General features: G+C 48.7%; 2 protein-coding genes across 2 annotated transcripts; one reads left to right on the top strand and one right to left on the bottom strand.

The window, feature by feature from the left end:
* Positions 1-1080: 1080 nt before the first annotated feature.
* Positions 1081-6684, bottom strand: CSUI_005183 (uncharacterized protein; the record flags this gene model as incomplete). Its single annotated transcript, XM_068065362.1, has 5 exons — positions 4805-6684; positions 4119-4440; positions 3166-3204; positions 2194-2441; positions 1081-1240 (listed from the first exon to the last, which is right to left on the bottom strand). Coding segments are annotated over exons 2-5 (732 nt in total), but the record flags the coding sequence as incomplete, so codon positions are not given.
* Positions 6685-6815: 131 nt separating this feature from the next.
* On the top strand, positions 6816-7727 carry CSUI_005182 (uncharacterized protein). The gene has a single exon (XM_068065361.1). It carries the CDS (start codon positions 7060-7062, stop codon positions 7363-7365), a length of 306 nt encoding a protein of 101 aa, XP_067922664.1. The 5' UTR covers positions 6816-7059; the 3' UTR covers positions 7366-7727.
* The last annotated feature ends 3582 nt before the right edge of the window (positions 7728-11309 follow it).

Here is an 11309-nt window from a genome sequence, read left to right as displayed (position 1 = left end):
TCCCCTCATTGTTAGTCTTCTCTCCTAGAACGCCAGCCCGACTACCACCCCTCTCACAGTCCTACTCACACCACCTATATGATCTAGGGTATATGTGTATACACAGAAATTCATACGTACATGCAGGTAGTGTATGTAAAGAGAGCCATACATCTCACATAAAGCATCTGTACCTGCGTGGAGATGTCTATATAGATGTACATACACCCGGACAGATGGTGCTAGAAAAGAGGAAAAACAGAGGCACCTCCGTGAAGAGACGGTTTCGCTGTCCTCTTGCAGAGGAGAATGTACACCTCAAGTTTCTCTCTCTTATCTATGCCGATTCTTTTTACCAGAAGGAGAGAAAGCTTCTTCTGTTCTTCTCACAGGTGGTGTACATATTCAGCAGAGATCTACAAGGAAAGATATACACCCATGGAGAGGGAGTAGAAAAATGATGAACGGCTTAAGCAACACAGAAGAAAAAAACGTTTTATGCTGTCGACCCTTCTCTTAGCTTGCGCGACGGCCATCAAGTAAAGAGGTCTGTAAGGTCTCAGGTTGGCATGGAAGGCCAGACGTATAGAAGGGCAACAACCAAGGCATATACATTCTGTTGCGTAGTAGCAGTGTATAGACAGTCAGATGGTCAAAGTAGTCTCTCAAATTCCCCCCCTTCCCCCCCCGGGGCTTGTCCTACATACGAGAGGAGCCCCCTCAAGCAATACCACCTGGAAAGAAAAAGAAGAAACCGCTTAAGCAGACCTACTCGTTACCCCCATCACATACCGTATAGATGCAAACCCAACAGAGACATCTAGAGCCACACATGTATTGTGCATACACCGAATATATATATATTTATATGTATATATTTAGCGAAAAGAGACATACACACACATACAGAAGTAGGTCGGTACCCTGTGTTTGTGGTGTATCTGTCCATTCACGAGAGACGAGGGTGTACAGACGAAAAGAGAAGAGGCCTTCTACCTCACACACATTGTATGCCCCCTCAGGGCCTCCCCTTTCTCCTCTCCCTCTCTCTCTTTGTCTCTCCATCCTCTACGTGTCTATCTCTCTTGTTGTTCTTGTCTTTACCTTCTCGGACGAGGTTCTCTGTCATATGATTTTTACTGAAGAGATCAGCAAGACACTGGAGAGCTCGACCCTTCCGCAGAGCTTTGTACGTCAGCTTCCTCGCCTCATTCAAAGGGAGAGAAGTCGCCTGGAGAACTCTCAGCTCTTCCGCAGCGATCTAGCGTGGAAGAAAAGAGAAAAGACATCTCTCGAAATCATCGTTAGACGAGGAGAACAAGAAGAGAGGGGAGTATCCTCCCTACAGTTAGCTCTTCTCCTCCCATCACTCACAAGAGACTTAAAAAGACCCTCGAAACTTCTTCTGCAACGTCGAGGAGAAACCCGGTCTTCTAGCCTATCCATCTCTAGAGTCGAACTCTATATATACGGATCTCGGGCAACCGCATATGCAAGATCTCTATATCTCTATGTATCGTTCATAGGCCCGTAGATCCTAGGCTTTTCCATAGTTCTATACCCAGCGTCATATCCGTCAGCTAATCTGACAGGAAGCCTCTTATGACAAATCCGAGCGAGCAAAGACTTGAAGAAAAGAAACAAAGAGAGAACACTCATGTTCTCGTTCATCTCCAAACTTCTTCTCTCCTTTCCTTTCTCTCACTCTCTTCTCCTTCGAAGATTTGAACCGTCTCTCCCAGGACTCACACACAAAGACTATCACCCAGTAGCAGAAGAAAAAGACCACCATATATAAGCCGGGAGCTTGAGTAGTTTTTCTCTACTCGACAGAAGAGCTGAAGATCATGCAAGAATCTCACTACGCCGTGATAGTTAGTCATGCAGAGTCTTGACGCCTAAGGCAAGATCAGACTGCAGTGAAGAGACGTGTCCCTGCCCTTCTGCCACTTCAGAAACAAGAAGAAACACAGAGGAAAGCGAAGAAGAAGAACGACAGAAGAACTCAACGAAGAAGGAGAAGAACGCAAAGAAGCAGAACTAGAGAAGGGAGAGGGAGAGAAGACGAAGAATGAAAAGGATCGAAAGAAAGAGAGAGAAAGAGAAGGCGAAGCAGGGGAGAAGAACAGACTCCAAGTGTGTGTATGAGTTCTTCTTTAGTGGGTGTATCCTCTTATCCTTTCTCTTCCTTATTCTTCTAGCATGTCGCCTTACATCTAATCCTCTATTGAGTTCATCGACTTCTTTCTTGAACCGCGTGGTCTCTTCTTCTTTCTGTCGTAGTCGATTCTCCGACTGCTCATGTTCCGCTTGTAATCTTCCTATCTGTGACTGAGAAGTCTTAAGATCTTCTTCTGCTTTCTTTAGATCTCCTCTGACTTGCTTTACAAGACGGCGAAGACGCTTGATCTCGTCCGCTGCCTCTGATAAGGTGAAACGCTGCATAGGCTTGCCATCTTTTTCTAAAGAAAGAAAGATAGAACGAAAGATCAAGCGGAGAAGGAAGGAGAGGAAAGGAGAAGAAAGTTACTTCAACTCTCTTAAATCGATTTCTCTTTGAGCTACTTGACGTCCATAGAAGTGCGAAGTGCAAGTAACATCTCTCTCTCTAAGAAAAGAGAGGAGAGAAGAGGGGAGAGAAGAGAAGAGGAAACATATGAAGACAAGAGTGACACAGATGACCTCATGAGAAAGATGAGAGCCTGAAGGGCCAACCCGTTCGGGTGTCTAGACACTGCCGGGTTCTCTACGATGGCACCACTATAGATCTCAGTCACGAAGAATCAGACGACTTCGATGAAGAAGTTGAAAGATGAAGACCCTAGACAGAAGACGATCCAAATAGAGCCGTGTCCTTGCAGCGACTGCATTTCTTCCTTCTTCTGTTTTTTCTACATTCTATACAAAATGAAGATGGTACAAGAGGAATACTGATGGACATAGAACATCTTCTCAAGGTGAAAGGACTGTCTTTAGTATTGCTCCATATTTGTCTCTCTCAGTGCTTGCCATGAATGATGCTTGTCTATTAAGAATCTATCCACTCTCCATATGAGGTGGTGGACGGAGAAGAGAAACAAGCGAGAGAAGAGGTGCACGCGCGTAAAGAAAGAAAAGAAAGAGAGGAGGGCGAAGGTTGAGAAAGGAGATCCCCCCTCGAGAGCACACTTGCTCTGATGTGCTCACCTACGATAGTGCGCTGAGGGCCACGTAGAGACAGCTCATCTGAGAGAGAAGAAAGACAGAAAAAAGACGAGAGAGAGAGAGAGACAAAAAAGTCACGAAAGAAAGCGAACGAAAGACAACGAGGATGGCGAGATACAAAGGAGAGAGAGGATGATAAGAGAATAAGAGAGAGAGAGAGAGAGAAAGACGCTTCTGCGTATGCGGGAGTGTTACAAGTGGAGGTGTAGAGAAATACAAGAAAAAAGAAAGAGACGAAAGAAGAAGGTTCTTCTATATATAGAAGAAAGATAGAAAGACTGCCACCGATGAAGAAAGAAAGACGGACTGTCTATTGTTCTTCTTCTTGTTCCTCTCTATGCTTCTTCGACAGGGACTAGGCACTCCAAAAAAGGAGTTGCAAAGAACGAAGAAGAAGAAAAAGAAGATCATGAAGGAAAGAAACAACAAACTGTGAAGATTTCTCTCTTGTGATCTCCGTTCGAGGCCGAGAAGAAGCGACGATGTTGGGAGAGAGAAGAGAGTCATTCTATTCGCACCAGATGGCATCACCCCCACGTACTTTCGTCTAAAGCAACAAATATGTGTCTTACAGGAAAAAGAAAGAAAGAAAGAACCTATCTCCTCCTCCCTCCCCGCTTTTCTCTAGCAAAGGTGCTCCCTCAGCGTATACGTTTGGGTAGTTACGTTCATGCATACTAAGTAGAAGGCTCTCCCTCTGGAGAGAAACTGCACAATCCAAGATACATCAACGCTCTCTACTGTACATACATATTCACACGTGTATACTCATACATACATAGTCATACATACACATTCACACATACACATATCATACAAGGTTAAGAGGCGACGTCTAGATAGAGATTGTGTGTATACCATCATCCTTGAACTTCCTTCTCCTTCAGCCCCCCCCTCTATTATGCTTCATACTACACCCCATCTTATCTACACACCTGGTGTCCCCGCGCCCTCTGTGTCTCCATCGGCCATTTGACCTGCAGAAACCGAAGAGGATCTCCCCTCTGGTCCTCCCTCGGCATTCTTCCCGTCTCCAGTCCCGGCTTTTCCCGAATCTCCTGCTGTCTCCGTAACAGACTTTCTCTGTTTGGACTTCTTCTTCGGCTCTTTCGTGGCTGCAGTATCAGGAGGAGAGGCTGGCGAGGAAGGAGACGAAGTTCCAGGAGTTGTCGGAGACGGGCATACAGAGGGGTTGGCTGTTGAGCCTTCTTTGTCTTCCATACTAACATCTCTAAAGATCTACTTCGAGTGAACTAACTAAAGAAAAGAAGAAGAAAGGCAGACACGAAAGATATTTGAAGTAGAAAGACGAGAGATAAAACACATGAAACGGGTGGAAAGGAGAAATAGGGGAAAACTTCATAAGGTGCTTTCCTCTCGCCGGGTTATAGTTGGATAGATTAAAGAGAGCTAAAAAGTTAAAGATGGAGAAATAGATAGGTAGATAGATTCATAAAGATAGATAGATTGATAGGTCTACACGAGTAGACGATGTCTAGGAGGGAGAGTAGGAGAACTTCATGATCACGATGGGCTTGTTTCATGAGGCGTGACTTTCCATCTGCCGATGTTGACAACAGACGAAAGGCTGTCTGTGTCTCAACGAGATACTCATGCTTACGTTGGTGTATAGACACTCCAAGAACAAGAAGAAGAAAACTTCCGGAGTGTGCACGCATGCGTGCCAGAGGTATTGAGACTAAACAGAAGACCCGTCAGGTCCTCGTGTTTCGTCAGAGGCCTTGAAGACGGTGTAGATTGAGACAGAGAGACACGTCATGGCTTGAAGCGTAGAAGATCCGAAGAGTGGTGACTCAGTGGAGGAGAGAAAGAACGGTAGTCAGAGAGAGATTAGGGGTGATAAAGAGGCAAGAGCGGAGTCATACCAGCAGTGAGAAGACATTCTTATCGTAGTACTGAGAAGATGGATGAGAAAGGAAGTAGCTATGAAGAGATAACTTCGTAACATGGAGCACCCAGACAGTGAAAAGATTCTCCGTAAGAAGAAATCACTCGTCTAAGCTCCTCTTTGTTGTTATAGATGAAGGACCTGAGAAGACGACAGACTGCTGTTTCGGGAGAGAGAGCCGAGTTCTGAAGAAAAGGTGTATGTTCTTGGAAGGAGTGTAAAGACAAGCAAGAAGACTGAACATGGGGAGAGCGGGGATGAGGAACCGTAGACCAGAGTGTTGTGCAATGCGGCCACGTAGACAGGGCCACCCCGAGAGAATAGGGAACGAGAAAGAAAGAACTGGGAGATGAATGAGAGGAAGAGCAAAAGAAAGGAGACGGGGAATGAAAGACGTGGTACGAGAGAAACAAGTGACTTCTTGTAGAGGACAGACATGCTTCAAAGAGGGAGCGAGACCGACGAAAACCGGTTAGAGTGAGTGAAGGATACGCATGGAAGAAGTCGAGAGATGTCCATACACCTCAAGACGTTAGGAAGAGACACGGAAGACGGAGAAACCACGACAAACTCGGAGAGAAGGGAAAGAAAGATGCCCGCGACCCTCGTACAAGCTACGAAAAAGAATGGAAGTGGAGCTCTCGTCTTGGTCGTTTATGAAAAAGATGGACACCACCGGAATAAGTGTGTACATTGTCCGGATCACGAAGCTGAGGTGTACATACACCTACGCCAAGGAAGACGGGCGCCCTCCGAGCTTGACCATCACCAAATCAAGAAAAGAACATTGTTGTCGCGATGCTCTCCGAAAGAGATACGAGGAGATACGCGAGTAGATAACAGTTTCGTCTGAAAAACCGTCTGTCACTCTGAATCTAGTTCAGAAAGGAATAAACCTAAGATTCATAGAAAGAGAGGAAAACCACCCCTCTACGACAGGTAATCACCAAGCCTATGCCCGCCATCGTGGGCTGTAAGTACAGCAGCCCGCTAAAACCGTGTTCTTGTGGAGAGACAGGCCTTTTTCTCCTATGTCTATAACCGGGTGTCGCGTGTGCCCTTCTCTGGGTTTAGAAGACCCTCGAAAACGCGACAGAAGAGAGGGGGGGTCCATACAGAGGAGGAATGCTGTCGACACCGAGGAAGTCTCTTGAAGGGCGGCGAGTTATAGCGAGGCTAAGATTCTTCATGATGTAGAACATCGCATGCCAACGGCAGCCTTCGCTTTGGAGGAGCAGTCGGAAGAGAATGAACGAAAACGCAGAAAGCGAAGTTGCTATACAGGACTAAAGAAGAGGGGAAGAGACAAGAGACGTCTCGGTGTGCTAAAATGTCGAAAAGCGAGATGTCTGTGTTTTTTTTTTCAGTAAAGGAAACGTAAACGCAATCAATCCGTTTTACCAGTAGTCAGCCAGAGTGTTAGCAGCCAGCTAGCCTGCGGCCGGACACAAGGATGAGGAGGAGGAAGAAGTACAGACTAGCAAAGAGAGAGGCGGCGGTCCAGTTCAGATGAATATACATCCAACGGACGAACTAAAAGCAAGAGAAGATCTTCGTCGACTTTCCCAAGTTTGGTGAAAAGCAATACATCCCCAAAGAAAGAAAACAGACACAGCACGTGAAAGGAAGAAGACACATGTGTTTCTCTGCATGCATCTTCTCCGGGGAGACGACCTCCCGTATGACCATCTATCGGTAACGCTTCCAGCTGTTACAGAAAACGGAAAGCGGAAGGCGATGCCTCGCTGGGCAGAGAGAAGGCGTTGCGAATGAAGGAGGAAAAACTCCCTTTTCCGTCTCATCAGTGCTAACAGCAGACTCGAATGGAAACGAAAGACAAAGAAGAGGGCCAAAGAAACACTCATGTTAGAGTGACTTATTGGGTATGGACGAAACAATTTCATGTGTAAGCCTCTCTATTGGCTTCTCTGGTACTCCGTGAGTGTGTTTACAGATTCACTATATGCATGTATCTGTACATACCGTGTAGTGCCCGCGAGGACGGAGGGCTTGTGGAAAGGTTTGCGTCATCGGAAGGACCTTCAGCGGTGCAAGGGCGTGAACGCCTTGCGGGGAGTTGCCTGTTGATTTTCCGGAACCAAGCAAAAAAGACCTGCGCCGTCGTGCTAGGCATGAGGGACTGGACAAGTAAGGGGGTAGCTCAGCGGGCTGTAGAGAGCTCCGCGGTACCGGAAGTGTTGCTGCAGGGTTTTGCGGCCGCATCGCTGGGGAGGCGGCAAAGGGAAGGAGTCTCAGCCCCTGTGAAGTGCTGATGCTGCTGTGTTCGCGAAGAGTCAGCAAACACTGTGTATGTATCTTTCTTTCTCCTTATCGTGAAAAGACGGGCGAAAGTTCATCCTGCGCGATCCTTGTCACTTCCAGCACATGTGGTTAATTATGCAAGTAAGCCCCAAAGTGCACTCTTAGCAGCAGTTACGGGCAACGAGCGGATCGCGGTTCTTGCTGATCCTGTTGGCCGTGGCGGAGCTCACGCCTACTCCGTTACTTTGTGGATGAGTGGTGAACCGGAACAAGCGAAGAACGTTTCACTTGGAACACCCCGTGATTTGCTGGCGATGAGACTCTGTGTTGAGTGAACTTTGTGCTCATTCCAAACCCCGCGCGTGGTGACCTGATCCTTTCAGGCACTACAATGCCCCGCCCGTTCATCTTATGAAGTGTCGCGTCCGATGGGACACGGACTCCTACAGTGGTAGGCGCAGCTTGGTTTACGTCATAAACCGATTTGGTGCCTGACTTTCACGACTGCGAACGTGATGCGCGGGCTGGCAACCCTTCACTTAAGTGAACGGTTCGCTGACCCTGACTCAACTCCTGTCGAAACGTTGACGTGACGGCACCTTATGGCCCTGACTTGATTGCTGAACCTCTGCAGTACACGTGAACGAAATGTAATTGTGTTCATCTGACACGTGCGTTAGTTCCGGGGTTTCACTCGTTCCTAATGTATAATGATAAACGCATTCTGAAAGGTGAACAGCACAGAGTAGAGTCTCCACAACTACTATTCCCCCTCGAGTGGAAAGGAAAAAGGAAACCGGAACTTTGATATGCCGCGCGCCTGTCCTCCGTACTTACGGCATCCTGGTCTCTTCAACCGGCATATGAATTCATCAACGGGACTCCGTCTTAGAAAAAGGGAAACCGAAGGAAGGAAAAAGATAGCCCCGGAAAAAAGAAGGCCGAAGTTTGTCAAGAACCCGACAACATTCAAGTTACTCTCCTTTTTCCGTATGTATCACTAACAAGAATACACGGAGCGAATAGGCCATGTGTGTCTGCACACAAAACCTCCCTCACTCCCCTTTTTTTTCCTGTGTTTCCTTCCTTCTTCTCTGCTACTCTCCTTCCAGTCCATTTTCGCGGGCCCTCGCTCCCGGTGGTTATCCTGCTACTGGATTGTCCCGTAAGGTGCAGCAACGCTTTAGTCCGGGTGGGCCAGCCGTCCGATACGATTCCCCGTCCGAACACCGTATTGTGAACCCTGTGATACTCCTGTCTCCAAGCTGTGCTGTTCAGTCGGCTTAGCAGTATCCCCTCTGCCACTCGTGTGTAGTTGACCCGCCTCGCGACTCAGGCGCTTCTGCTCATGAGAAACGGCAAGTAATTCTTCATACACTTGATTCGTAGTCAGGAGCGTCCCCTTACAGGGGACGCAAAACAAACCCAGAGTGTCCGGTAGCGCAGGGAGGCTGCTGTTTGGTATTCTCTATATCTCGTGATACGGATAAGGCATACCTTGGGCCACTCAAGTGAAAGCAGAACCATAGCTCACTGAGAGGAAAAAGTCAGTGTTCAGCTGGACAGGAGGGCAATACCACGACTGCTAAAGGACAGCAAGTGGACCAGGCCCCCCCTTGGTGGGCCGCCTCATCGAAGTGGGCGGGCACACCAGTGAGTCCCTTGGGTGCAATAGCGAAGGAGGAACTGCCCGCCGCATGAACACTGGCTTGAGTTGGTACCACCCACTTCCATCGCCATGATGTTTGTCGAGGAGAGGATGGTGTTTCCGCGTATGCTGTGCAGAGTAGACGTGTGTACCTACGAACTGCTTCCTCTCCCCTCATGTCTCTCAACTGTCGTCCTTGAGGATAGGGGTATCTCCTGCTCTCTGCACCCGGAGACAAGTGATCGCAATTAACCGGTTGCTGAGTAGGCATGCGGGTCCCGGCATCATCTCAGCACTCTCAGACATATAAGACTGAGTGGGGCCTCGGTATGAAGCACGCCACATCAACAAATTGGCAGTCGGTCACAGAAGGCCAGGATGTGTGGCAGAAAGACCTGCTGTGCAGGAAAAACAGAGCTCGTGCTCAGAGACGGCCCAAAGTGGCAAATACAATGCCGCTAGCCACCGTTACTGATGCTTTTGATATGACGGTCCCTGATGTCGTTGGCGAGTTGCTTGATGGTTGAGTTGCTGCCTGGGTTGTTGTCTGGGTCTTGACCTTGATAGAGCACTTTGCCACAGTGCTCTCATCGTCGGCTGTCTTGCTGCATTCGTAGCAGAAAGTTTCTTCTTTTGGCGGAGCTGATTGAAGTGTAAGGGAGTACGTCTTATTCGCACTGTTATCTTCCTTGACAAGACCATCAGGTTGCTCCACAAGTGTATGGCAATCTGCTTGGTAGGCACCCTTCGGAGGGGTCATGGTATCGGTTTTTTTTGGGCACTTGAAGTACACAGTTTCGTTCAGCGCCAGAGTCAGATTCAGGTCCTTCGCCTGGTTGCCTCCCCTGGTGCAGGTTGGGGCATCTTTGGCAATATCCACAACTATTCTGCATTTGACGGTGTTGTCCTTCATGCAGAGGAAGCAGAGCTTCTCAGCCAAGAATACTGGGAACTCCGTGACAGTCAGTTGACCAGAATCCCATTGCGCTTTGGACGTTAGGGACATGTCACCGAAATCCAAGGGGTGACTCTCCGCACACGCGTCCCCTTCGTACGCAGAGAACTTGGACTGAACGGCCATAGCCTGCTGCCCTAACGACGGAGCACATTCGAGCGACACTGAGGGGTCAACAGGCGTTAATGAGGCAACGAGAGTCTCGCTGTCGCTCGCGCAAATTTTTGTTTGCTTTGCAATGCACAAGTCCGTCTGAACTAGCAGCAGTGTCCCGAGAAGGAGCACCAGTTGGGCCCCTCGTGCTGCCATGTTCGCATCCGCTGCTGTTGGTTGAGAGGCCGGTTGTGTCTACGCGCGCACGTTGCGCGGGAAAGAATGTTTTGACTGGGCAAACTCGAAGGCGCTACCGTGAACAGGAACGGTCAAAATGAAAACTGTGGCAGCTTCCACCATCCTGATGCACCGTACCCTGTATTTCAGCTTGCAACCCTTCACTGCCGCGTGGCATCTCGGGGTGGGGTCGCCGCGGCCGAGCACGCTAGTGTAACGTTTCAGATACTGCTCTCCCAATGAGCGGGCATGGTCGTGACACACCTGAACCTTCGCCAACCTGTGTTGGCACAGATTCGAAGACCGCCGGCCAAGACGGTACAGCACTAGCCACTCCTGGGTACGTCTCTCCGCCACCGGAGACAGTCATGCGTGACGTGGAGCGGTGGAGCGTGCATGTTCACCCATAGTGATATAGGTAGGACAGGGGGACTCCTCATTTCCAACAGCAATCCAGGAGCCAGGTGAGGATGCCCGAGAGGATCAACGCGAAGCTAATCTGAAAGACGTTGTGGTACGTGAAACGCCTTTCTACCAGCGCGCCGTTCAGCCTGAAAGAAGTTCCGCTGCCGCGTTTCACTCAACACCTGCTCGCCCGTGTGAAGCTGCCATACATCAGCGAGGCTCCTGCCTTTAATAGAGGACCTAGTATGTCTGCCGTTAAATTGCTAGTCGGTGCTGTCTAGTAGCCCGGTACATAGCTAGCGGCCTTTCAGATGTGATGGTAGCCCATCAGTCTCGAGAGTTTCATGTTTCACTAACCGGCAGAAACCCTAACCCTCTCCTGCAGGTGGTCCACAAAAATTTCAATTCCAAGAGTCTTCATTCTTAGCTCTGTAGACTGAACCCTCTACAACCCTACAACCGCGTTTGAGTGAGAAGCCTGGTTAGCAACCACAATACCACTCAATACTGCACGTAGTTGTTCATCTTCTTTTTTGTCTCCCTTAGTATATCGTACTACCTGCCGGCGCCTTGCCCTCCTGCTGCTCGTCGACTATCTGTCGGTATTGATCGTGGGG

The sequence above is a fragment of the Cystoisospora suis genome (assembly GCF_002600585.1).
Source record: "Cystoisospora suis strain Wien I chromosome Unknown contig_2488, whole genome shotgun sequence".
NCBI lineage: Eukaryota > Apicomplexa > Conoidasida > Eucoccidiorida > Sarcocystidae > Cystoisospora > Cystoisospora suis.
This window is presented reverse-complemented; position numbering and strand designations above follow the sequence as displayed.